General features: G+C 42.4%; 1 protein-coding gene and 1 long non-coding RNA gene across 2 annotated transcripts in view; one reads left to right on the top strand and one right to left on the bottom strand.

Moving 5' to 3' along the window:
• The window catches only part of LOC118112519, a 75,804-nt gene that overhangs the window by 6,913 nt on the left and 41,780 nt on the right, over positions 1–27,111 (top strand). The gene's annotated exons all lie outside the window — the stretch shown is intronic.
• apln (apelin) lies at positions 1,687–22,941 on the bottom strand. The gene is made up of 3 exons (XM_035161874.2): positions 22,706–22,941; positions 9,083–9,255; positions 1,687–6,041 (listed from the first exon to the last, which is right to left on the bottom strand). Exons 1-2 carry the CDS (start codon positions 22,770–22,772, stop codon positions 9,089–9,091), a joined length of 234 nt encoding a protein of 77 aa, XP_035017765.1. The 5' UTR covers positions 22,773–22,941; the 3' UTR covers positions 1,687–6,041; positions 9,083–9,088.

Below are 27,111 nucleotides of genomic sequence, written 5' to 3'. Positions count from 1 at the left end.
ACCCATCCCCACTCTCCCAGCAGTGCACTGGTGGCTGGCAGGCGGTGACACACATTCCAGCAGTGACAGTGAACAGGACAGGAGCCACTCTCACAGATGGACCTTGAACTCTTTAAAGGGACGTCTGCCCCCGCGGTAATGCCCCACCAGTGGCCCTCTCTGGCCATCTACAAACTGTAACTCTATAGCCTCATTGTCACGCTCCATATCCTCCCCGTGACCCTAAGCTCAATTATACAGCTGACCCAGGCTTGATGATATAACCTTGGGCGTCTTTTGGGGGCTGCTGGGGCTCAGGGGTGCACCTCATGTCTATCATGACCTGTCAGCTCTGCGTGTTAACCAGGCACTTCCCTGAGTGGTTCCAGTGGGGGTTTCAGAGGAAGAGTGGCTCCCATGCACGCCTCAGGACATTTCAGTACATTGCCTCACTGAGGCTCTCTTTTTAAACAATGTTATCATAAAGTAGCATATGCAATGTCGTCAATTATATAAGTATATAATGTTTCTGTAAATGTTAAGCATACACCTATTTAAAATTGATGAACAGAAAGCCACACATATTTAATTGAAAAGGATAAATCTAAATCTTAGAGATTTTTGGACACGTTTATTCCAATAAAAACTGTTGGATACAAAGTATAAAGATAGAAAGTAGATAGATAGTATAGACTATCAGACATACTTGTTTACCTCTACTGAATTATTTTCTGATTATCCAGCAGTAATGACTAGAGGAGCTTCCTTTGTATCTAGATATGACATGTATGCACGCTGCATCTCAGTGCATCAAGACTCGTCCATGGTCTCCATGCATGCTCAGCAGCTGTGATGCATTAATGTGCAGCATGCTTAGTATGCACTATAAGCTCAGGAAAGGCTAGCTGTCACTGGTGAAGTGTTCCTTAATGGATGAGGAGTTGATTTACATTTCCAAAGGCATGTGCATACTGCAACGAATGAATTTCTATACAAGACTGAACTGAAGGTAAAGGTTAATGGCCGTGGCAGTCCGGTAAACATGTTGCTGTTTTTCTTTTGTTTAATTTAATCTTAGGTTCAGCTACACAAATGTTAAAAAACACTAACAATGGAGCTGACTTGAAATTTAATATATTTAAAAAATGTGAGTAAATCTTCAGCATCCGAGAACCTCTGTGAGTTAATGAGGACTGCTTATTTTTGTGATTAGAGCGTCACATTGTTATTGAACAGTTTTGAGTGATGTAATTTCCATTACATTTGGTACAGGTATTCATTGTTACCGGAGGATAAATCCTTTTAAATTTGGTGATCATCTGGCGTCTATCTAGCACCCATAGTATTTCAAAGATTTCAGTTAGCATTTAAATATCTCCACCTCTATATGATTAGTTGGCACAGACCATTATGCAGGTAATGATGGTTTCCAGAGGACAAATCCTAACTCTGTTGGTGAGCCCCTGACTGTTCCTGTAGTGCCACCATGAGCTTAACACTTGTGGTTTTGAGAGATAACTAACTTGAAACTCAGCTCAGAAATCCATGTCCTCCCCAGAATGAATCCTAATGATTTTGGTGATCATCTATTAAGCACCCTCATCATTTGGTGGTTAGCAGATGACAGTATACTGAAACACTAAACCTTTGACAATGATAAACATGAAATGCTTTTTTCTTTTTCTAAAGAAATGACATGACGCAGTGTTTTCTTAAAATAAGATTTTTAATATTACTTATTATCATAAAGATATATTTACACACTTTACAGAAATAGAAAATAAAAACACAAAGCTACGCATGAAAGGAAAAAATAAAATAAGTACTCCAAGAGCTAAAGCTTATCTTTTATAAATTAGAAACCAAAAGTTCAAATATGTACACAGTATTTCAACCATTTCTGATACACTTGTTTTATTTATTTATTTATGTCATTTATTTTTGCCCAGTTCAACATCAAAACAGAGACAGGGACTGTACATTTGGCCTGGTGAGTAATATGAGCACACACCATAAACAGAATATAAGTTTCAGGAGTAATACATTGTCTTAAAAATTGTTTCTGCTTGAGACCTAGTAACACTGTTGCAATGGCGTGCAAGCCTACAGACTGCATCTCTCCTCAGATCGTTCTGAATGTAGCTGATCTTTAACACAGTGGTTACATAGATGGAGAATATGTTGCAATCAAGGGGCCTGTGCTATTCTGGGTGTAGGAAGCCTCTTTGAGGCTCCGGGATAATGACAGATAGTCATTTCCCACGGGAGATATAATCTAGTTATCCTTTGGATTGCCCAGCCGGTGGAAATGTGTGAATGCATTGGATTGAATATCAGCCACTAGATCCTGCAGACACCCACTCTGAAGGCCAACATGATACAGTTTGATGAGTTTAGAGATACACAAGGTAAAATCATGGAATGTGTTGTGTGCTGACTCTCATACCATTCCCACAATGAATGAAAAGTTTGGTTCGGTTTCAATTGAAAGGAATTGTGTCTGGTAGAGAACTGAGTATATAATGACAAAAGCATAGAAAACATAAACACCTTGTGTTTTTCCATGACGTTTTTTGTGGCTGTTGTGTCTACAGCTATTGGGAAACAGAGCTTATTTGCTAAGCTAATATTTTAAATCTTTCTGCTAGCTTACTCTCATCTCCACCATTAACACATATCTATCTCTCTGCTCATCCCCACTCCTTACACACTACCAGCCAAATGCATTTGGACAAAAATAACAAAACACAATGGGGCAAGTTCTCAGCACAAACATTTTTCTACCAGGAAAACATGCTAACAAGTGCATAGGAACATTACTCAGGCCTTGAGATGGTCACAGAGAAGAGGAACTGGAGGGGAAACATTGAGAGGATAGGAATCGTTTCTCTTGTGTAAGCCTTGCTGGAAAAGACCATTAAGGAAAATGGTTTTGCTCCCCGAGCATAATGTATTGGTTTACCATTTCAGTTTGAGCCTGGACATGCTTGTCCTTCCACACCACAAGGCCCATTAACCTGATGTGCAGAGGAGGGTTGTGGGCTATGATCTACAAGAAAAGAATGCCTGAAAGCTTTCACGTGTCAACGACATATTGTGCTGCAGACTACTTTTCTATTTTGTTACATCCACAAAAAATACAGGTTTTCACACTGTATTCAAAAAGTAAGCTTTGGACAACCAGCTAGACAAAAATCAGACAAAAAATTGTCACAATACACTGGAAAACTATTCCATACCAAGAGACTCTTGTTTTCAGGGTGTATTTGTCCAGCAGCATAATGGAATTGCAAAAGTGCAGCCTTGCGAACCCATACAGAAAATCTTGGAGCAAAGCCACGTCTATTTGTTGGGACTTATTGACACTAGAGGCTTTGGATCAGTGGGATATTTGGCTTTTGATTTTTGGATTCAACTGACCAAGATTCAAAAGGGTACTTTACATAAACATTGGTTTGCTCTTGTCTCTGAAAGGGCAGCATGGCTGGTGCAGATGGTGAGGATACATTCATGAAGAACAGTGCGGATACAGACGTTGCTCGGCTCTGTAACAAAAACTTCCGAGATGGGGGAATATTGTTTAAAACCCCTTGTCATAACCTCATCTACTTCCAGCATCCCAACTCCTGCGGCTTTGAACTTCCATCCCCAGCTCATATCTTCCCACTATCTTCCCCAATAATACATGAGACGTCATGAGCAAAGCTGTCTCACTCCCAAGGAGCATTAATGAAATCTACATCTCTGTCTAAGCGGGTATGAAAAAAAAAAATGGTGGAACGGAAATAATTTCGCTTCACAGTGCCCTAGGATTTAATACAGTTTTAATCAAGCAGTGCTTGGTTGGGTGGATGTGATTTTAGATGCTCTCTTAATAAAAGCTTCTCATGCTGGGCCTGAGAAGACTCTGCATTTTATTATATTATTTGCATGAGACATGGTGAGAGGGAAAAGGTACCGGAAATCTAAGTTTACCTGCCAGTTGCTTATTTGGTCGTAGTAGAGTGTTTGCTGATTGAATCGCAGCGGATTGAAATGAGAGTTTACCTCCAAAAAATGAGGAAGTTGCTTCTCACACCTAATACACAACGAACGATTGCAAGGTGGCTGCTCTACACGTTACTCTCCTAATATGTTACATGGTTACACTCTGAATCATTCGGGGTTTGGGGATTGGAAAGGGGGAAGGGCGTGGTTTCAGTCTAAGCCAATTTAACAATGAGCTCAGACTAAGTGGCCCCGGCCAGCCTTGGGGAGATCCATCTGAGAAAGATTAACTCTAGGATTTAATGAGCGGAATGATCAAAGCCACGACCACCTGTGCTGTGGTAGGGCGCACTAGAAAAGGCAACTGTACCCAACGAAATGTAGGGAACAGATCAGGATGAGAAAGGACTGAATCTGGCTACATGGCTATATTGGTGAATACATACAGGGAGAGTAAAGATACCGTATATGAAAATATGCTCGTATAAGCTTTAATGTACTGTATGTTTGTGTTCTTTATTAAATAAATGCACAAAATAGACTGCGCTAGTACAAGCCTCTGTCACAGCACCCTGAGAAAAAAAGAAATTACTACTTCAACACAGAAATAAACACAAACAGTAATATATTCCAGTATGATGGAAAGGCATAGCATTTTGTCAGTGAAAGATTTCGGTCAAGGGGTCAAACCAGCCTTATGCTGAATATTACAGCAGCTAGAGCACTAGTGGGAGGCTGGTCACTGTGGTATATTAACTGAGCTGAGCTTTGCTTCGAAACTGTTTCCTGTTTTTGTTGGTCAAATTTAACTTGTCTTCCTATTATCATTATCTCACATTGGATTTCTGTTAGAAGAAATTTAAAATGCATATTGTGTCAGTGTATCAAGACTTCAAACAAGAGGTAATGTGTTTCTGCCTAACCTTCCATTCCTTTGTTCCTGGCAGCATTGTGGACAAGGTTATTATTTGGCACTTCATTAAAAGGCAAGGCGACCTGTCGGTGGAGCAGACCGCTCCTGCCAGTTAACAGTCGTGTAGAGCAGCTGCACAGGGCAGCAATGTGGTGCGAAGGCTGGGGATTGGGGACAGGATTGGGATTGGGATTTGGGGTCAAAGGACTCATCCAAGGTGCAACATTTTACAGTAACCTTGAGCGCGTCAGTAAACCCCCCACCCCCCTCCCCAAGGTGTTAATGAGTTCACAAACACCAAAATAGCTTTGGAATTGAAGACTTTCATTTCTTTTCTAAATTTAGGAATTGTTGTGTCACTTGAATAGATTGTTTTGACAATAGGACTCTCTTTTCAGTCCAACTTTACTTTGCATGTGGACGCAGTGTCATTAGGAGGTACAACGCACCGTAAATAATAATAGTTAAGCGATGATTTCAATGTCGTTCAGATGTGACTCACTTGCTCTTCCATTTTAAACACAAAAACTTAGGAATTTCCTTTACGCTGCATACATCCAGAGTATCATAAGTGAACTTAATATTTGCTTTTGTCAACTATTATAACTGCCCTTCTGCATGATCAGCACCCTCTCTCACAAGTAAAGCTGATAAGTAGCTACACAGCAAATAAATCAGTGGCTGCTGTAACCTTGAATCTGAGAGATGGGAATACCACACCATGGAGAAGTGACAGATGCTTTAAGACTCAGATTGTTATGACTGGGCTCCCCCTCCACCACATATCATGCAAAGTGTGTGAGACACTGAGGGAGATCGCTATTGATTGGGCTCTATTAAGCAAATGATAGGAAAAAAAACACTTGGGAGAAGACAGAGATAGATAAGTAGCGAGGGAGTAAAAGAAAGAGAGACAGAGAAATAGAGTCTGATAGCTCGGGTTCAATACCCCCCACCCCCCTTCCCTGCTCCCAATTCTTCCTCGAGCTGAGGGTGAGCGGCTTGTCCTGATTTTTTGTGGACAGAGTTGCTTGAAGAACCAGCAGGTGCTATGGACATCACTCTTCAGGCTGGGCAAGCATCGGCCCTTTGTTGCAAGGCCCCCCAAGGCAAAGGAAGAGCATAGAAATCAGAACCTGGGGGAGGGCGCTCAAAGCAGTGCCTGCAAGACAGGAAAATAACAGAAAAAGTCAGATCAATGTGTCTTTTTTGTTTCCTAAATATCATTTCATGTACCATGCAGACATTTCAATTTCCTCCCCAATAATGGCACCCCACAGGGATCTATTTCTGGCTGCTGTGCAATAAAAAACTAGAAGAAAAGGTTATCTGTAACATGTTCCAACCAGATTTCACGGTCTTTGACAGAAAGGTGCAGCAGGGAGTAAGAAAAACAACTGTATAACTCGCTGTAGAACACAAGCCCAACATTATACTACACTAGGGGCACTGCATCACTCCCAACAATGAGGAAATCTTTTATCTTCCCATGCCCCCCATCTTCTCTAGTCCCAAGATTTCAGATGCTGTAAGCTTTGTTGCACGACAACAAGGTTCATTCGAGAATAAGAACCTGCTTTTGTTTCATGACGGCATATTTCTGTGGTCATGTAAGGCCTCAAGCACTGTGATCTACAGTATATCTAATCTCTACTGAGTTGTATTGTTGTTTGTTGTCGACCTTACATACTGTGTGGGCCAACAGTATGATCTCAGCGCCTTGAAGTCATACTACATGTCAGATTGAATGTACGGGAGGAGTTGCAGACCTGCCCTGCATTGTTTGGATGGGAAACTCTTTAGAGGACTCATTCACTGAGATTTTCTCACACTCAGTATCTCAACGGGTTTCCATAAATTGCCTGCAGCTTTAAATCTGTAATATCCTGTCGTCTTTTACTGTCACTGGCATGGCTTAGTTCCAAGAGCTGTAATAGCACATTCAGATCTGAGTCTACTCATATGCTCAAGGAGGATGACCCGGGTCGCCATCTTTCTTCTCAGCATCGCTCACATCTGGAATGTGTAATGCTGAAAAGTCCAATTTTGCCTCAGGTGTCTTTGAGAATAAGAAGATGAGCTGTTTTTGACACTAAAATAGGGAGATGTTGCTAAATAGGAGATGGCTAGAGGATGAACCATGTCCAGTCAATTATTGCTCAACTTTATTTAAAAACAGTTAAGTTTGGGCCAATCGTAACATATTATGTCATCTGACTGTATGGACTGCTGGACTTCTCCATTGAACTCTAGCTTTGATCAAACAAAAAGCATGTCCTGCTGCTTCCAGAGGTTTTTTTCTCATCATCAACTCAAATAGAAGAAGAAAGCAGGACGCGTGAGGATGAACAGAGCCTTTCAAACTTAAGTGTTAGAGGAGTGGCTTTTTGAGTGGAGAAACTGGTTCTCGTGAAGTCTTAAATCATCCAGTAAAACGTTATCTGAACTTGGATAATTTACACAGTGAAGTTTTTAACGTTACTAAATGTCACTCAAATGCTTGCGATGGACAGCCTGATTCTGACTCCCGTCTGGTTGGAGTAAACCAGTAGGGCATGCAGAGAAATCCTTGAACAAGGTGAACTATGACCCTTGCAACAATCCAAGGAGCTGCATTCAGAAGCCAACAACAAAAGGAAATCTTCAGTGTGTTGTGGTTTAAGGGGTGTTTGCAGAGAGAGCATTGTGACTCAGTGAGCTGTTCACTTTTACAGAGCTTCACAACTTCCTGAAGCTCCCTGTATTGTGTGGCCAGCACTCCGGCACCAAACAGAAGATCTGACCACTCAACTCGCAGAAAGCGTTTTCACATTTTTATAGGCATGAAGATAAAGGACTAGCACCACTGTTGTCCTTCAAGCACACATTGACCTTACTTTTTGTTTTCAGCCTGGTTCTGAGTCTCTAGGGTATGTTACTGAAACAGGAGTGCATTCAAAAGAAGTCTGACCTTGTCAAAAAAAAACACAATAATGATCCATAATTTGCCTTAGATTGTAAAACTTCCCTGTCTGTTTTAGAGAATAGAACTTCCAAACGTCTAATGCTTTGATCCTATTTCCTGAAAACTGATTAACCATGCCGAGACACTTTCTGGCTGCAGCCTCCCCTCACTATGGCGTTCATTTATGGCGGACCTTTGCAGGTCAGCTTTGTATGGTTGACACCTCCTGCAGGGATATTGTGTTTTTCTAAGTTTCCCTGTCTCTCACAGTGTCTGGGAGAGACATGTGAATGTGTCCTGTGCTTCCTAATGCAGTGACATATTTTAACTACTGTTGCCCTCTACACACAGAGACTAGTACAAAGAACGGTTTAATCTTTATCATGTTGTTTAATGAGTTGCAGTATGTTTAAGTTTCCTAGTAAAGCTTGATTAGTTTTTCTAGAAATACAGAGAGTTTGTTTTAGTTGAGACAAGAAAATCAAGCCGTGAAATGGTGATAAGTAAAATATTATCTCAGATTTGGGATTAAAGAGTTTCAACATAAAACCTTGTTTCACTTGACAGCAAGTTAAACATTCCTGAGAGGGAAAGCATATTACACCTAGGAAACCCAACTCTCTAAAGTATTATCTTTGGAAAAACAGATTTAATCGACTTGATCAGAGGTATAGAAAAGATTAATGCTTGTATAGTTGATTCAAAGGTTATGTTTCTAAGTATAACTTTTTCCCATATGAGGAAATAAATGACGTAGCCTCAAATACAGTCTCTATCGTACTATGAAGGCATGAAAGCTGGTAGAGCAAAGTCCAATAATCTGTTAAAACATGTATTTTTTTCAGTGCCAACAATAACACGCTTGTGTTGGAACTGAATCTGGATGGGATGGTCATTAACAGAGTTTCCAGTGTTCCTGTAACAGTTTAGGTTTACCATTCGTCATCAGAAACATCCAAATGGATTCTGCCAACAAAGTATGTTAGGACTCAAGATCACAATCCTTTTAGAAATTCCTCTAGGAAGTCGTTTCCTCACTAGTCAGCATTTATGATTTAATATATCGGGAAGTGCTTTTGCTCTGACTTGACAGAACGTTTGACAGAAAGTTGGCTGTAGGCAAATACAGCACAGAGAGGCACATGAGAATCGCAGGTGGGTATAGAGCCTTTTAGTGTGTGACACTGACCGTTTTGTCATGGGTTTTGACAAACAAAACCTAATGAGTGTCTTGACACCCCTGACTGCTATAAACTCACCTTGCTCTAGAATGGCATGGGCCCCTTGTGGGAAAGACGGGGCCGTGGGCGTCTCCTCTTCCAGCCGGCTGGTCTGTGGGTCTGACCACCCCTTGCAGGGCTCTGCTGGACCATTTTTCTCACTGGAGAGGCCTCTTCCAGCTCTCTGCCATGCTCCATGGAGGCCATGGGACCTGGAGGACAAACAAAGACCAGTTAGATCCCCAGAAATGTCCTAATATTTCAGTTTCCTCTCGCACAAAGTATCTCATTTGAGTCGATTATTAGCCAAGCCCATTCATACCTAAGAAAAACATCTAGCAAGATCCAAAGAGTTATCACAGTGGTTATAGATGAGGAAACAAGAGACGTGTATACATAAGCATGTGTGTCAGTGTGGGGGTGTGTCTGTGTGGGCCTCTTCAAGCCCACCCAGAGTTGTAGTTCATCAAATTGGCATGGTGGAACAAGAGCAAAGCAGATAGACACTGCCATGGCCAAAGTGGGAAACCAAAAACCCCTGGTGTCTCATGTCTCTCTCACTCTCCCTCAAGATTACAAACACCACAAAGCAACAGACCTTGTGGAGGTGCATCCTGTCTCAGTGTTTGATCCCAGATTAGAGATGCGTTTGATAGCAATGTGTCTCTCAGAGAATGTGTGAATGTCTTAGGTGTGTGTGTGTGTTTCAGAGTGATCCCAGATGTTCTCAGTCTTCTCTCAATAAGTGTGGCCTGATCCCCTTAAGCCCCTCTTTTCTAAATGCTCAGGTCCACCTCAAGTGTCTCTGCTGTGACCTTTCAACATCACAAACTGAAAGACCTCCTCTTGACTTGGAATATAACATTTTGCTGCAGATCTTTACTAGTAATGGGATATTTCATGCAGGTGATCTTTCACTCTACACCCTGATCTTTAGTCCAATAAAATGTGAATGTAAGCAGAGCAGGACTTTTTATTAGGGCTCATCGAAGTGGTTGAATCCCAGTGACTACATACTACATAAGTCATACATTTTTCATTGTAATAACCCATAACTCATAAAAAACACTGAATTGGAGCTGTAGATGTAGTTGACTTCTATAATGTTTAGATGACACACAAGAGACGGATTAGAAATTAAACTCAAATCGTAGAGGCAGAGATACATTGTGACTTTTAGTCCTCAGTATCGGTCAAACACTAAAACACTGGACCCTACATTCCTCATTACTGTCTTTCAGTGAACCACCCCTGCCTCCAAAATACCTATGCCCTAAAAACTTTAAACTTTCACTTGGTAATGTCCAAACCAAGACACCCCTTAAGAAATCATCAACAGGGATATTTTTCCACACTTAAGAAAACCATGTCCAAAAACACAAGATACAGCTGATTCAACAGGTTGAATAACTTAACCTTATTGGTGAAATCCATTGAGACCCACACTGCACCTTTATCGCTCTTCCAATCTTTTTGCATTTCTAACAGATTCTTCATCTCAAAGTGAAACTACTACCCTTTTTCAAAAGAAACTACAAATCCCCAGTGGGTATTTCCCATCAAAAAGCTGATTGACATCACTCACATGGGGTCATGACATTCCTGTCTCCTCTCCTCAGAGACACTGGCACCATTTTTAGAATTCCCAGGAGCAAGACCTTCCTGGGTTTACGAGGGCTTGGGTGAGGACACAGCTTAAGATAATTCAGCCAGTCGACTGCAGAGGTTTGGAAAAGCAGCAAGTATATTGAGGACAGCAGTTGAGCAGCTTATAAAGGCCAGGGTGATGTTAAGTTTCCTGGTTCCCTAAGATTCTCCTCATCAGTGAGTGTATTTAGGTGTGCAGAGTGGTGATTACAGGCTTTTATACGGAGAAGGCACAGCCATGACCCTGAATCTTTCTATGGTGTTCAAAACACTCAAGCTTCTCTATTAGCCTGGATCAGTTTGTCTCAATAAAGGGCTGCTTTCTTCAATGGCAGAATTCAAAACACCATTAGAGGGTAGGCAGCCTTTCTTAATTACCAACCAGCCGTAGTATATTGAACATTTTTAAAAGAACAACTTCCATAGAAAAGGAGGAAAGAGGGGTGTTTTTCTGGCTGTCAGGTTTAAACAATGGTTAACTGCATGACTGAGCAAAACAGCCTGTTTAATGTTTGCAGTGGATATACCTGAAACGCCAGACATCTCAAATTCCATTTTCACACTAATCTTCTTCCGCGATCACATAACACATTACATTTGTGGCTGAACAGTGGGCTAATTCATTTGCAGCAGGGAAAGTCTCTGTTGCATATTTCCGCATCTAAAGCCCATCTTTGGCCCTAGTCGCACTAATCTGCACATTATCCATTTGTTATTGTTCCAGATACACAGCAAATGAGGGACGTTCGCACATACTGAAGGCATTCAACTCATTTCTTTCAAATTCAGGTGGTTTAATGTTAATACCCTCTATGTTTGAGTAGATTTTAAGGCCAACACAAGTATTAAGATAAGGGGGTGGGAGGCTCTCCTTCCTTTTGCCCCTGAAACACCATCAGCATTTAGATGCAGAAAATACAAAAACTAGAGGAAGGATGCAGTCTTTGCTATTTAAGGTGTCAGTAGCATAAACTGTATATAAAGATGGACGACATGACAGCTCCCTGAAGGTGAGGCAAGCGTGTGTATTGAGATGATCTGGATACTATGGCTCCTTCCCCCTTATTGCTGCTATGCAGACCCAGGCTCCAAATGGCATCATTGGCGCAAGATAGCAGCGTTAGTATCCACAAGATTTTGGCTTCTTTCTGAATAGTGGGTGGAAGATGTTTTTTCCATCTTTATATAGAGTCTATGGTCAAAACAAATGTTGTCAAAACATATTTTGAACAACATTTCATCCAAACACATTTGCTTGTCGCCTGTTACCATTAAAAATGGCTCCAAAGAGGAGTGAAACAGTCAGTTGTACAAATGAAGAAGTGCCAGAAGTGACTGGGTGAAAAATGTCAAAAGAGGCACTGTTCGATCTTTTGGGTTAAGTGTACTGACACCTAAAATGTCTCAGTGATACCTGAAGTAACTACAATGCTACACTAAGTCCAACTGCAGCTCAAGTAGGCTAGTAACAGGTGTTGCAAACACATGCATTAACTGGAGTCTCACTCAGTTGCGACACACACACACTCATACACACATTCCAATGCAAGATGGTAAAGTAATTGTACTTCGGCTCACACAGCTCATCTGCCGTCCCTCTAAGGGAGGCTCAGGCTGTCATAGCCCAGGTCCATAATGAGACAATTTAGATGTCTCCTGCCATGGCAAGCTGTCAGCCACTGCTCTGCACTGGGGTTTGAAGGGACTACATCGCCTGATTTTCCTCACAAATCTCAACCCATCCAATCTGGCTACAGGATAGAAAAGTGTAATGAAAGCTGCTAAAAATAAACCAGGCCCAAGTGATAACACCGGCTGTATAGATTAACTCTTGCAGTCTGTAGGGACAGTATCTCAGTGTGACAGATATGACACACAGCAACAGATATCTTTGAATCTTTACCTGTCTATAGTGGAATACACATAGATTGAATGTTGCAGCATCTGTTGCATCTGGATAAGACCTTTTGATTGTTTCCATGGCAGGTTTATTATTGGATAATGCATGTTTCTTTTCCATAAACAAAGATATCGCAGCCATCTTAATGCTCTGAAATTGAATCCAGTCTTTGTAGTATCCCATTTGATCTTTTTCCCATGAGGGATTTACCGTGTGTTTACGTTCAGCTGGTAAAACACTAAAATGGCAGGATAACATATGTCTCACAGCAACAAGCATCTTATCTATACTTTTGATGACCTTGGTTTTGACCTCTCTCCACCAAATCTCAACACTTCTGCCCCCACTTGGTAATTCCCTAATTAAATTGTAATAAAGGGGGAATTTCAGGAATGCCAGGTTATTGCTGTTGCTGCTGCTTGCGTCACTGCCGCCTCCTTAAGGAGAAGGGTATAGAGGAGACGTAGAGATGGTAAGGCAGAGAGGAGAGAATAGTTGGGAGTGTCACAAACTGGACAGTCTCCAAACTAATGATGAATAGCTGGTCGGCTCCTCGCTAATTCCTTGCCCTAGTTTCACCACTGCCTCCTAAGGTGATATTTGTTATGTTGTCTTTTTCAAATGGCTGGCTCTCAGTCTTATAATGGCCCAGCAGAAAGTGGAAGCCTGACAGCTTATCCCTGTCGATTCTGCAGCAGTCCATCAGTGGCGCCTGGAGAGATTTACGTCTTCCAGCACTTGTCCATCCAGTCAGCGAAGAGGAATGGCTGTCCTCTGGTTTAATGCCAAGTTCATCAGCTGCCCTCACGGCTGGCAAGAGCAAACTGTACATCACAGCGCTGTGTGTCAATGCAGGAAAACAGGCAGCATGGCCAATGGGCCAGAGCCGATTATTAATAGTTGTAAAGCTGATTTGTGTGCATAGACTGCCAAAAAGACCACATAACAAATGTCTGCACTTGTAAATGCAGCCACAGAATAATGGTTTTTGTGTCACTACGACATAAGAGATTAAACTGTATCGGCCTGTGAGACTAACTACAGCAACAAGTGCACAAAGAGCTGTGTTTATAATTTAGAAACTGTTGCATCAAATGTAAACATGCACAATCAAGCGTGGCCACCAAAATGTAATCCTCGCTGTGTTTAATTTTCTCTGTGTCACTGCAAATTGATTTACTGTCCTCTTGAATCGTATCTGTTTGTTTACCCGTTGTGCTCATCACCCACAGTCACACTGATTATGAATCAATTGTGTGCAATCTCATTGATCTATTTTCACAGTTGGCTGAGCTTCTCAAGAACATTTCATCTCTCCGTTGTGTTTTTTTTTACCATCCCTGCATCACTTGTCTGACACCTCTGTGCCATAAATCGTGCTTGGTTCAGTTTGTACAGATGTATCTTGATGTTAAACAAACAGCTGGGAGAATGGGAATGGGTGGGTACTGGACTGGGAGGAGAACGGTTAACCCCATGAGGACAAAGAAATGACCAGTGTAATTCTACAGTGATGTCCATAATTCCTCAACTTTCCATTTAGCACCATGGCAAAATATTAGTTAACATAATACGTTGCAAGAAAATACCTGCCCGACCAATGGTCTTCCCATCAGCTCCACCTTAACTTTTCATTTGTGTCAATTAGCAAATGTTGGCATTAAACTAAGATAGTGCTCATGGTAAACCTCATTCCTGCTGAGCATCAGCATGTTAGTATATGATCAAAGCACCACTGTGCCAAACTACAGCTTCATAGAGACACTATGGCTCTTACTATTGTTTCTTTCTAAATTTAGTTTCCCTCCCTGTTAGCACTATGATTGGACTAAATTGTAGACCCATTTAAAGCTCTTGCCCTCCTTTCACAATCACACACCGTATTAATATGCCATAACCATAATTAATAAGATACCATCACTTAACAACATATTCTAATGTAAGGACGGATTTAATTTATATTGCATAATTAAACTAGTGACCACTGTTATTGTATTTTACCATCACAGTAATATATAGCTTTATTTTCTGTCTGCATTTTATGGGAGGTATAGTTGCAGCTTATTGAGTGTGTGTGTGTAATCCTTTAGGGCAATAGAACAATATTTGTGTAAGTGGGAGAGAGGAAGAATTAATACCCTGGTGTGTGTAGCCATGGTTATTACCATGACATTGGAGGAGAAGAGCAAGCCCGCTGTCTCCATTGGGTGCCTCCCTCCCTTCATTCACTAAAAGGAGAGGAGTAGCTTTAGCTAATGAATCCCTCTATAGCATGCCATTACCACAGACATGCTAACCCACGCAGCCAGACAGAGACATGTCATAAGCAGAGATGCTTCCCACTGCATAAACACATTAGGGGATCAGGATTATTTAGCCAAGGATGAGATGTGTTAATTGTGCCATTTACAAGCCAAACATTCTTTTAACTTAGAATAAGTCCCAGCACCGCTACATCATCACACTGGGGATTTGCTTGCTTCCTGATAGCCTCCCCACACATTCATCCTGCACATATGGAAAGATGCCTAACCGAGAAGGCTGTCCCCTGTTGTTTAGCTTTCACAATTCAACATTTAGTGTTTCGGAAATGCTGCTTATCGCATGCCTTCCAGTAAGTCTGGGCCTTGGCAGAAACTGGTACCGATTTGCTTGCCGACTTTCAGACCTCGTTACCATGGCAGCCACCATGAAAGGCGCTCAGTTTGGAGCAAAATGAATGACATTGTCAGCTGAAAGCCGCCAGGTTCTCAATTAAAAAAAAACTGCTGAGTCCATGATCATCCCTCTGTGTCCCTGATGTTTTTAACATCCTTCGTGTGCCACCGCACTCTGACTCTAAGTGTTCCTCTTAGGGAGGGTTTGTTTTGGTCATGAGCACTTTCTCTTATTTTTGCCAGGAACTGTTTGATATGCAGCATTGTTGTGCTGTGATAATGCTACGCTTGTGGCTGGGCTAAAGGCTGGCTTTGTGTAAAGTCCACTGAGGAAACCAAAGTGCATGAAAAGTTCCTCCTATTATTGTAGCTTTTAAACTTAACCCTTTGTCCCCCTGCTCCGAAAGTAACCCCCCACTCTCACTGAAGGTTGGGGACAAATTAAAAACAAACTGTGCAGCCCCTGTAGTTTCTGGCTTTCTGCAGATGTCCCTTTGAGTTAGTCAGCCGCCTGTGAAGTATGGTGCTATATATGCCCCTGAATTACTGAGTGTATGAAATGATGAGGTGTGAGACTGCGTACTCTGCTATGATCAGAGCGCTGTGAGTTCAAAGGGCCGCCAGCAGCATTGAGCCAGCTAATGAAGCCACTGACTCTCCTCGCCACTTGACTGCCTGTTGGTTTATTCACAATCCCACTCCAGCTGAAGGGGTGAATTTGTGGCTATAAGGTTACTGCAGGTTGAAGCCAACTGAAAACGAGTAGTCAAGGGGATATTTCTTTTCTCAACTTTCCTGTCATTTGAGGGCAGGAGAAGGAGAGATGATGATGCTGCTGCTGCTGTTTCCGTCAGCAGCAGCAGCAGCTATGCGCATGGCAGGTACAGTAGGTAGGTAAGGCTACCAACCGTTGCCCTAATCTCCAGAGATTGCATGTCAAGGGCAAAGGGATCCTCCAACCATCCGTTTCCATGGGCACGCTAATCAGATGTGAAACACAGCCCCTCCCTCTCCTGTCTCATCACCCCCCATGCTGTGAACCTGCGTTCTTTCTCCCATTTGTGGGAGACAGAGAGAAACAGAAAGCGGCAGAGAAACATCACAGCGTCACTGCAGCTTTTAATGCCCGAGGGGACCATGGCCTCTCCCCACAGTACATACAGCATTATTAAAGGAAAATAGCAGCAGCATTGCATCAGACTGTGTTACTCAACCAGACCAACGAATACAAAACAATGGATGAGATTTAGATGAGATGTAGACATTAAAACACATAATATGAACTATATAAAAATATATTACTGATACAGGATATACTGATACTGATAAGCATATGGTATACACAAAGAGGCCCTTTTGGTTAAAGGCTATGCAGTGAAACTTAATAAGCAATGTCGTCACATGTATTTAGTGAAGAAATAGAAATCGTAAATACTTTTACTCATGGGTTCAGCTGCACATTGCTGCAGGTGAGCTAAAGTTCACTGTTTATTGGCCCTCTACACCCTCCTCTATTTTCATTGGCTGCTTGGATAAACTGTTTACCTGATGTGGATGCATGTTTATGAATTCCAAATATTGTGTTTCTCTTCTACTTTTACAAACATGTGTTCGTACTCAGGGGCCGCTGAGTGCAGGGCAGCCTCGTGAATGAGACAGAGGGGGGACACAGCGAGGGGCCCTATGCTGATGTAGGGGATATCGATGCTATTAGTCAGTGGCAGATCATTAGATTGACCGATGTTTAAGTGTAGACCTGTATGTGTGAAATAGTCTCCCAGGGAAAACAACATTTGTGATCAAAGACACAGCAACTGTGATGAATAATGCATGATTTAAAAAATGAGTTATTTCTTGTGTTGCCACAGAAGGGATCCAGTTGTGCGGAGGACTGAGGAGATCTTACGATTTCCATTTTCAAGCATGTCATTTAAGGCACAAACATAAAGTACATGGCAGTTTGAAACCTCATGAGAAGCTCCACCACATCCTATAATGCACTGAGAATAGAAGAGACACGCACATCCTGTTGCCTGAGGCTTGGAGTTTAGGCTGATCCCAATGGGGGTGTCACTAAATGAACCCCAAATCTACTAAGTCCCTTTACACCATCCACAGCCCCAATCCATACTGTCATCTTCACAGCACTGAAATCCCCTGTCTGAGTTAGATCTGCCTAACAACAGCCAGCTGTGCAGCACGTTTTTTTTAGCTATGTCTGGAATATCGCTGATCCATTATTTCACTTATAGAGCTTTGACGTTAATGGCGACAATACCTTAAACCATATTTATTTGACTCTCCAAAGTAATTCACTTCTCCTCCTACACGCGGTGTTAGCTGCTGAAGTATGAATTTTTACCACAAATTACATCTCTAAAGCAATAGACAGAAGCCATATTTTTCCAATCTGCTTTCCTATAAATATAGCACGAAAGTAATTAAAGCACCTGCATTCCTAAAGACCGAAATATTTATTCTGCGGTCTGGCAGCCCGTTGATAAAAATGTCCACTTAGATCTTGATCAGGAATCTGATCTTCCGGGACAACTGCTGTAAATGTAACACTTAATGTTAAAAAGAGAGTCATAAATCACTTAAATATTGAATACTGTTGGAAAATTGAGCAGTTTTTTTTTTTATATCTGGCTTCAATTAAGTTGTAAGGAACGCCCCGGGCTTGAGGATAGGGTCTGGTGATCATGAGCTCTGGCTTATACAGGACCCCCCCTACAAACCCCCACTATCCCCAGGTTGTGCCCTCAAAACTTAAAGGGGGATCAGGACTGCAACAGACATGTACATAAGGAATCAGAATGCAGCCAGAATTTAATTTACAAGTAATTTAACATACTTAGCAGAACGGACTTCCCTCCTTGAGGCAAAGAAGTGTCATTATTCCACATATGAAATCTGTAAAGCCCAACCAGATCACCAGCTGTGAGTTTTTAGATGTAGCTGTGACTTCCTCCACTATATGGAAAGCTTACACAACCCCACAGCTTCAAGAATGCCTCGCTTCCTTTGCACCCTTTTATTTTTCTCTCCTGCCGTTAACTCCCCCTCTGCTTTTTCTTCCCTTCACTGCATTCACTCTCAAGGGAAGATCTAAGTGAGTAGATTTATTCATTCAAAGGGTTCTGAATTATATTACAGCAACCCAGCAGTCACATATGCCAAAGTCTTCAACATCTGAACTCTCCAGGGAGCGTCAGCCCAAAGGTTAGCCTTATATCCCTACCAAATGAGTTATGATTTTTCACTAAATCTCTAACTCAACTCCTGCCCACTCCAGAGCAATTGTGAGTGCCATTCACAAAGCTCACTTTAGGTGATATTATACAGATGTGAGGTGGTTTATCACAGGAAAATCTTCTCAATGAAACCGTACAGCTACACTGAAATGCATTTTATGCTCACTGCAGGGGATGACAATATTGATAAGATCTTCTGTTGATGTATAATTTTCTTATCATGATAATGGTATATCTTTATCTAGTTATTGTTAATTGATATAAAATCAGCACAGAATGCTTTTTCTCCTCCAAGTTTCTGCTTATTGATATATAACACTAACCACAATGCTAATTTACTGCTGCAATTGCACGTCATGGTCAGAAACAACTGGAAAACCTCAAATATGGTTATACCCACTTCAAACGTTGAACTCACAACATTTAAATTGCATTAGTTTAAATTAAATTTGGGTTAGTGTTTTGGATTTATAGCTGTTCATTAACAAGTAAACCAGATAAAAACAACCAGTGAATAGCTTCTTTTAAATTAGCCAAATTGATTTTGTTATTGTTAATAATGATTAATGCTAAGTAAAGCCAATTTGCAGTGGTTTGTTGATGCTATATGGTTTCCAGTTCCTTTCACCAAGTAGGGTACAGTATAAATAGTAAGGCAAATCTCTGACAGCTGACAAATTTATATCATTCATGTTATTTACTGTCAAACACCCACCCCTTAACCAAACTGACATGGATCTGTGATGTGCGGATTATAATAACAGTGCTACTATTTAAGCCCACAGAAGATAAACAAGAGACAAATCAACAAGAGGATAAATCACTTTGTACACAAACTCATTGACTGTGAAGAGTGTGTTTGTGAATGTCCTTCTATGTTTGTGTGGACAGAGAACAGTTCAATACATTGCTATGAGGACATGTTGGTCAGCTCCCACAGTTTAGATTTGGGTTGACATTAAGGTTATTTATCCTCCTTATGTTAGTCCTTGCAGCTATAGTAAGACCAGTATGTATGTGTGTGTGTGTGTGTTGCAGCAGACAAACTGCACTGACGCTGCAGGCTGCTGGCTCTATTTTCTTGTAATGCTGCATCAAGAGGAAATCCAGGTTCTTCATGAAATGGATTTCATCTGACCCTGTGTGCGTGCATGTTTGTGTGTGTGTGTGTGTGTGTGTGTGTGTGTGTGTGTGAGACATAAAAGCAGCTGGTTTTCACAAGCTCCTGTGCCTCAAAAAAGGCTCTGTGATTCTCCATAATCCTCTAATAACCTTTCCACTGCTTCCCCTTTGACACAACTGTTTGCCCACTGTTATTATGTTATGCCTGGACATCTGGAAGAGTTTAGCTGCTTTTTGTTCTCTCCATGGCCACCGTAATCATGTCCACAGGCACAAACACCTTCTTTACATTAGAAATACCTGCGCTTATGATTTAAAGTTTCCTGGTTATGGTTGGTTTGGAGCTTAAATAATTGCTAACTAAATAATTAGACCTAGCAAAGCATGCATTTAATGCCTGTAGGTGCCTTAATGAGTGACTGCATGTACTGTAGCCCACCTCTAGTGTTACTTTGACCTGTAACACTAGGTTGAGCTTCTGAGTTAGGCAGGCTGCAGAACAGTATGTATGCATGCTGGTGCCACAGAGCAGCCAGCCCCAACAATACATCAAAGTTTAATATGGCATAATAGCAGTGCTGACAGCTCTCATAAAATTGCCCCCTTCCCAAGCAGACGATTTCTCTGCCAGATAATGGCTCTGATCCGGGCCTCGTGCCCCGCAGTCAGAACGGCCTCACCTGTTCAACCCAGGCCCTAACAATTACACCCTCTGTGTATGTGTGAGCGTGGGCAAGTGTGTGTCTGAGCCAGCTGCTATTGTTTTTATCCAGAGCATCCCTGGGTGAAGATTTGCAGGGTGTTTCCATGGCGGAGGAAAAGGAAGCTTTGATATCGTCTAAGAGGCCATTACAGACATGAGGATGTTTTGAGAATAAGGACTGTTATACCAGTCTTAAGAGTCACACAGGGAGGAAGAGTGATCGGCCCTGGGATGAATTATGAATACCACATGTCTAAAGCTGGAGCCCACTCCTGAGCCAGAGTGCTTCTCAAGGATAGGTAATTGAAGTGCACTGCTTAAGGATGCTAATATTACATAGAGAAGGCCACAGCAGCTCTTTTAGTTCACTGAATAAATATTGTAAGTAACATTAGGTTTTTGAGATGCTTTGCCTGTTGCACTAAAGGAGTACTTGTGCATATACGTCCGTAAATACAAGACACACCCTTATGTATAATTCTCCACCCTATATCACTGAGATTCAGGTCTATATCCATTGCTTCCCGCAAGTGCACAAACAGACACACATGGTCTCTGTCTCACTCTCTGTGTACGTCTCTATTCTTTCTCAGAGACACATGTACACACACAGATGCCTGAGAGAAGGAGAAAGCCCACTGAACTGGAAAAGCGTTTGTCTCAAGATGAAAGGCTTCACACCCACTGCCTACATGCAGAGCCTCTTCCGACACCTTCCCGCGACAGCGCATACTGTAGCAGAGGCTTGTGCTACGCAGACACTCCAGCTAGCATCCCTCCCCACACCCATCAACGCCGCAACACACTTGCATCCCATCCTTTCTCTCTCTTCCTCTCTGTCAATGGAGCTCTGATACTACAGTAGCAGCCAGGGAACAGAGAGGCACATAAGCGCCGTGACTTGAACATCGTTGAGAGGGATAAGCTCCCATGAAAGCCTCAGGCACAGCAGCCTTGTTTTCCCCGTCGCTGGTGTAGCACAGTGGGCTCTCAGGCGTGGAACATGCTTAGCCCCACGCAGGGCGTGAAAAACGACACTGACCATGATGCTAGATAATTGCTTCCCATTTACTCATGTGCTGAGAGCCTCAGACAAAAATAGCTTGTCGCTGTAACAAATGTGCTGGGAAGCATGGGAACTGTGAGTGCTGTGGCCATGGATCGATACAAGCATAAAGTCTACACAGCAGCTCAAAACCACACTCCATACAGCACCTAGCAACATAAAGCCTAGACAGCATCTTACACTATACATCTTCCTGGGCCTACATCTTCTAAGATGTAAGCGTTTATATGCTTCATGCATTCTCTCTATTGTGTAAAGGTAAAGTCTGCACAGCATCTTCCACATGCACAGTATTTGATATAAACACAGCTTCTGTCTGTGTGTCTTCCAAGCTGCTGTAGTTGGTGGGTAGGTGATAATCCCAAGAATGGTCCAGACATTTACACAGGCCTAACTGTTGTTTTTTCACACCACAATGTTACCTGCATCACATCTGCAGACAGCCGATCGGTCTCCCAACTAACCCCCCAGCCCATTTCTCGGAAGTCATTTATTCACCCGATCCACCAGAGAGAATATTCCCTGCCCGCCTGTTCAACTGTCCCAAGTCAATGTTATTGTTTCCAAATATTAGACATTTTTAGATCCAAGCTGCAATTGATATCTAGTTCAACAATGGCTCCAGAGATGCAGCAGCACTTTATGGAAATTTACTGTGACAAGGCATCAAGACTGAGCCCTTCCAGAGACGGTCCAAGCATCTGGGATCTGTGCTCCCCTCATCAATGCGTACAACAATTACAGTCCTCATTATCATCACCACAGGAGGCACGCATGCATATATAAGTGTTGTGTTTCCCTGCTGCACATTTACAGTCATCTCATAATCATATAGCACTTGGGTCAGATGGACTACATCAAGCCATAAATTAAACAGATTCACTCCACCTTACAGAACATGTGCCATGCATATCTCACATTTCATAACAGCCACAACACCCATACATTGAGCTAATGTATCACTCAGGCATAGCTCCACACATGAAGGTCCATCAATAAAAAGCTATCTTTATATTTCATCCCTAAATGTCACAAGCTTACATCAAGGTGAGGTATGGAGGAAAATGATCAATCTAAGCATTTAAGTTAACCATAAAAGCCATGGCATTACAAAAGCAGACAGTATAACCACTGCAGTGCAGTACTGTATACAGCCAGGTGCTGATATTCCTGCCTTTTAGAGCCCACACAAGGCTAACCATGCTGGGTAACTGATCAACTACAGCTGCCTGCACGAGCCCAAGGCAAACACAGAGAGAAATAGAAAGCAAAGGGAGACGACCGGCGACGAGCCTGGCCGCTCCTGTACTCACCAGCAGTAGCAGAACACAGCAGAGACACCAAGAGCACAATCACCAGCGTCAGGATCTTCACATTCATTTCTGCACTCCCCTCTGGCTCTCCGCTAGTCACTCGCTGATATACTGTAGTGGTGTGTGTGTATGTGTGTGTGTGTGTGTGTATGTGTGTGTGTGTGTGTGTGTGTGTGTAAGTGAGTGTGTGTGTGTCTGTGTCTGTGTGTGTGTGTGTGTGAGAGAGTGTGTGTGGATGGGAGGGAGAGAGGGAGAGGGGGAGAGAGAGAGGAAGAGCAGCTGAGCGAGCAAGAAAGGGAGAGAGAGACTGTTTGCTCCCCTGTGTGTGTGTGTATGTGAGAAGTGAGTGTGTCAATTTGTGGGTATGTGTGTGTGTGTGCGTGTGTGTGGCATGTGGTGGCTCCCTGACTGTGACTGTGTATTTGTCTAAATGTGTGTTTGTATATCAGTGTGTGACAGCGCCACTCTAAGACTGAAGGCACGTCTATATCTGAGCTCTCCCACGGAGGTGTATGTATGTATGTGTGTGAGTGTGAGTGTGTGTGTGCGCGCGTCTCCTCTTTTCTTCTGTCAGAGAAACGACAGCATGAGCCAAGTTCAGTGGAGCTGTGAATGTGCTGGAAGTCCGCTCGCAGGTCTGTCTGTCGGCGTGTGTGTGTGAGTCCTGTTTGCCCTGGATAAGGAGACTAGTTGGTCATGTGGCTTATGTATCATTGACTCTGTTGGGTCACGGAAAAGCCCCACCATCACCCACCCTCTCCACCCCTTTTTCCTCAAACATGCAAATGCACAAGGCAGAGGAAGGAGAGGGAGGAGAGGGGGAGTAGGGGAGTAGGGAGGTAAAGGGTAGGGGGAGCATGCAGGTTTATGATAATACCCAAACAGATGCTCTTGTTGAAAACTCTTTGAATTGCGAACAGCGTCGCTTGCCAGGAATCCAGGAATCAAAATACCAGCTTATAAGGGGAAGTAGATGAAAGAAGGGAAGGTGTGAGATGAGGTTCATGCTTTCCTGCTTTTGTATCTACGCCAGCTGTATAGACCTTTCTTCCTCACACTATTCTTTACCCACCGTAGCGCTGGCAGCCCTGTCTCTCTGAAGGTATGGCTTAAATAATTTGCACCGTTTGAAGTAAGTGTCTGTGACTCTGGGAGTAACCGCAGGAAAAAACTTATCAGACTCTGCCCGATCCCATCGCGTTCACTATTTGTTCCTTGCCCCCTGAAATAATTTGTTTTATTTTGCTAAATAGATTATATCCTCTCCATGAACAAAGGCTGACAGAAAACCACCACCCTAAAATGGAATAAGTCCACTTGTGTGTTTTTCATCACTAAACAGGAAAGGTTGCATTTCTTGCTTTGAATTGTGAGAACTGTAAGCAGGCACTAGACATACAACAAGTTTTCTTATCGCGTTTGGCCATAAAGAAAAATCCAGTTTCTACATCCTCTCATGGAAGAAAACCAGTTGGGAACGGGCACAAATTTTGTTAGTTTTACCCTATTCATACAAAATACAAACAATTTCGTCCCCACCCTCTTTTAACATTCTATACTCTGCCCTAGTGCAAGGAGTCTGCAGATCTGACCCATCAATCGGTAAATTAAGAAATGCTAACATATCCTTTTGATAAGCACAAATGTAGGCGTTTTTGCGAAATACTGTTTACAAGGCGTCAGTTCACTTTTGGGTCCATATATCCAAGTCCCCAAAGGGCTGTAGTGACACATGATGGATTGGCTGCCTTTGGTCCCAACCTCCAAAAACCCCCACTAAAGTCTTCCACACAACCCCTTTTTTTATGTGTTGTCACTAAACAGTCACTTTAGTGGTGTGGACCTGAGCGGAGGGGCCCCGTGACCCTCGACTCCGCAGCTCCCTCTTCACACAGCCCGGCCATTGTCTCCTTAAGGCTCCAGGTCCCAGAGGGCAACATGTCTGTGCCACCCACTTGAGATCCAGCAACAAGAGCAGCTTCCATTTTTACATGCAGCACTTGAAGCCTCCACTTCATGAGAAGCAATCCTCTCACCTCAGGGGTGGCCAAGCCCTGGGGACTAAAGATGCTTATCCAAGCCTGTCCTTTTTTTAGCTGAAAGATAATTTGCCCAAGTGCCTTGAAAAGAATCCATTCACGGCATTTTCTCAGAGGTGCTCACTGATCACTGACACCAAGCACAAGCAATTGTACATAATGAGATATAGTGGGGATTATAGTGCCATTACCAGCCCACTTAGTAGTTAGGAGTAATTTAAAATTCAATCTAATCCAACATTCAGGAATAATTTCAAACCAATGTGGGAGGACTGCCTGCAGAGTTACTTTAAATTAACAGTTAATGTGTATGAGCTGGCTATAACCCTAATGTACTGAAACCAGGTGCTACCCATGATAATTTATGATTGTGCATTTTCTGGTCATTAAAATGTCCTGTGGATAAGAATGTGTGAGACATTGTAAAGTTGGCAGTGCAGGCTCAAACATTTGCACTCTGTTAGCTTTAATTGTCTTAGCTTGAAGCAAAGCCTGTAATGAAAATGTAACAGATGGTGTTTCCTCTGAGTGTATCAGTGGACTGGGTGCCATGACGTGACTGTAAGCCAGTGGAGGATTACCTTTGTACATCCAGGGATGTGGAGGGAGACCAGGCAACGATGCACGGGCAGTCAGGGACCAGCAATACAGCCACATGCAATACAGCAATACAGCCACGTGCCTGAACACAGGAAACACTTGGCTGTTTACAGGAAGTGTTTGATGATGGAATGCTCTGGATGTCTGACTTTGGTCGCTGGTGACGACTTTTCCTCATTCCTGAGTTTTTAATAACAGGCAGACATTCCTAAGATACGAGTAATACAGATGATGGAGAAAGAAACGGTGTCTTTGCATTTCCTTTGAGCCACGTTTTCCTCGCCAGGAGTCGTCAACAGGTGGCATCTCAGCTGTGGTAAAATGAGTCCCCTGATCTTAGAAACTATTATGCTATATTATTTACAGTATTGACGATTAATGTGTTTCCTGTTTATCTTCCGCTCCTATATAAAGCTCCTGATTTCTGAGATGCTAATGAAGTGTGCGGATGTTTGCATGTATTGTTGTTTTGCTGATTGAACGAGCGGCAGCAACTCACTCATGTTGTTGGAATTGTTGTGGAAGGGTTTAACTTAGCATTTTTACATCCGCTTCCATTTCCAGAGCATTCATCAGTAGCAGCGCACCTTTATTAAAATGGAAAACAAATCAAACCTCCATCATGATAAGAGTCAACACAGTCAACAGCTTGAGGTCGTGGTTGTTAATCAAGATCAGCAATGGGGGAAGTGTGACATCTACATAAGGACATTTGAAGGCTACAGTTTGATGAAGAGATGAGAAAACGAGCAGTGTTTTTGGTCATCTGAAGCTTTAAACAAATGTGATCCTCCCCTCAGGCGGCCTGTGCTTCATATCATGAAATGTCAAGAATCACAGACTTGGTGGATTAACTTATCTTCCTTTAATCATGGCATTATCAGCAGCACTGCAAGATTCAACTGAGAAATGTTCTGGGTTTGCCAAAGCCCCCTGGAATTCTCTGTCAGTCTGTGGTTCTTATTCTGTTGTATTGCCTCACAACAACGACAAACATACACACATTTTCTGTTATTTCATAATTGCATGAATAGAGTTCCTAGTAGTCATTATAACTGCAGAGAACTGCTGTTGCCCTGAAGTGCATCAGTTAACAATTTCTTAAACTGGTTCTGCAAAACACATATTTTTCGTCCAAACACAATGAATTATTACGCTTCTGTCTTTTAAGGAAAAATGGTCTGTTTATCTCAGAATGTGGGCACCAGCTGGAGTTTATCTCCTTTAATGTTGGACTGACTCTGAACTCGGACATGAACTGAGAATAATCACAAACCCTTGACATCTGAGTGCTGCCGGTCCTGAGAGAAAAGCAATTTACACATCAGTAATCATATAAATATAAATTGACTTCTCATCTGTCTACCCTTCTGTGACAGATTCATCCTCAGTTGGCTAGTTTTAAATCCAAAATAACCTAATAGAAATGATCATATGTCTCTTTATGAAGTTCAAAATAGTTTTTACTACTTCTCCCTTTTTGAATTGAACAGACAAATTATCCCCTTGGATCTAGTGCTGTGGTGTTGCGTGACTCTCAGACAGTTGTCTCTATAATCAGTCCAATATGGCTCACCAGTCTTTGGAAACAAAGTTTCCTGCAGAATTGGAGAAAGATGCGTTGTGAGATGACTATTCAGTGTAACCGCCCACACATGAAAAGACAACTTTACATCAGGGGAGATCTTTTCACCGAGAGTTTTATTAATCATTGTCAGGTAACTACCAGAGGGTAGATTTCTATCTTGTGATGTTGCACCTGCAGGA

This window comes from Hippoglossus stenolepis, chromosome 7 (assembly GCF_022539355.2).
Source record: "Hippoglossus stenolepis isolate QCI-W04-F060 chromosome 7, HSTE1.2, whole genome shotgun sequence".
In the NCBI taxonomy this organism is placed as follows: Eukaryota; Metazoa; Chordata; class Actinopteri; order Pleuronectiformes; family Pleuronectidae; genus Hippoglossus; species Hippoglossus stenolepis.
The sequence above is the reverse complement of the archived record's forward strand: the minus strand, read 5'-3'. Positions and strand labels throughout refer to the sequence as shown.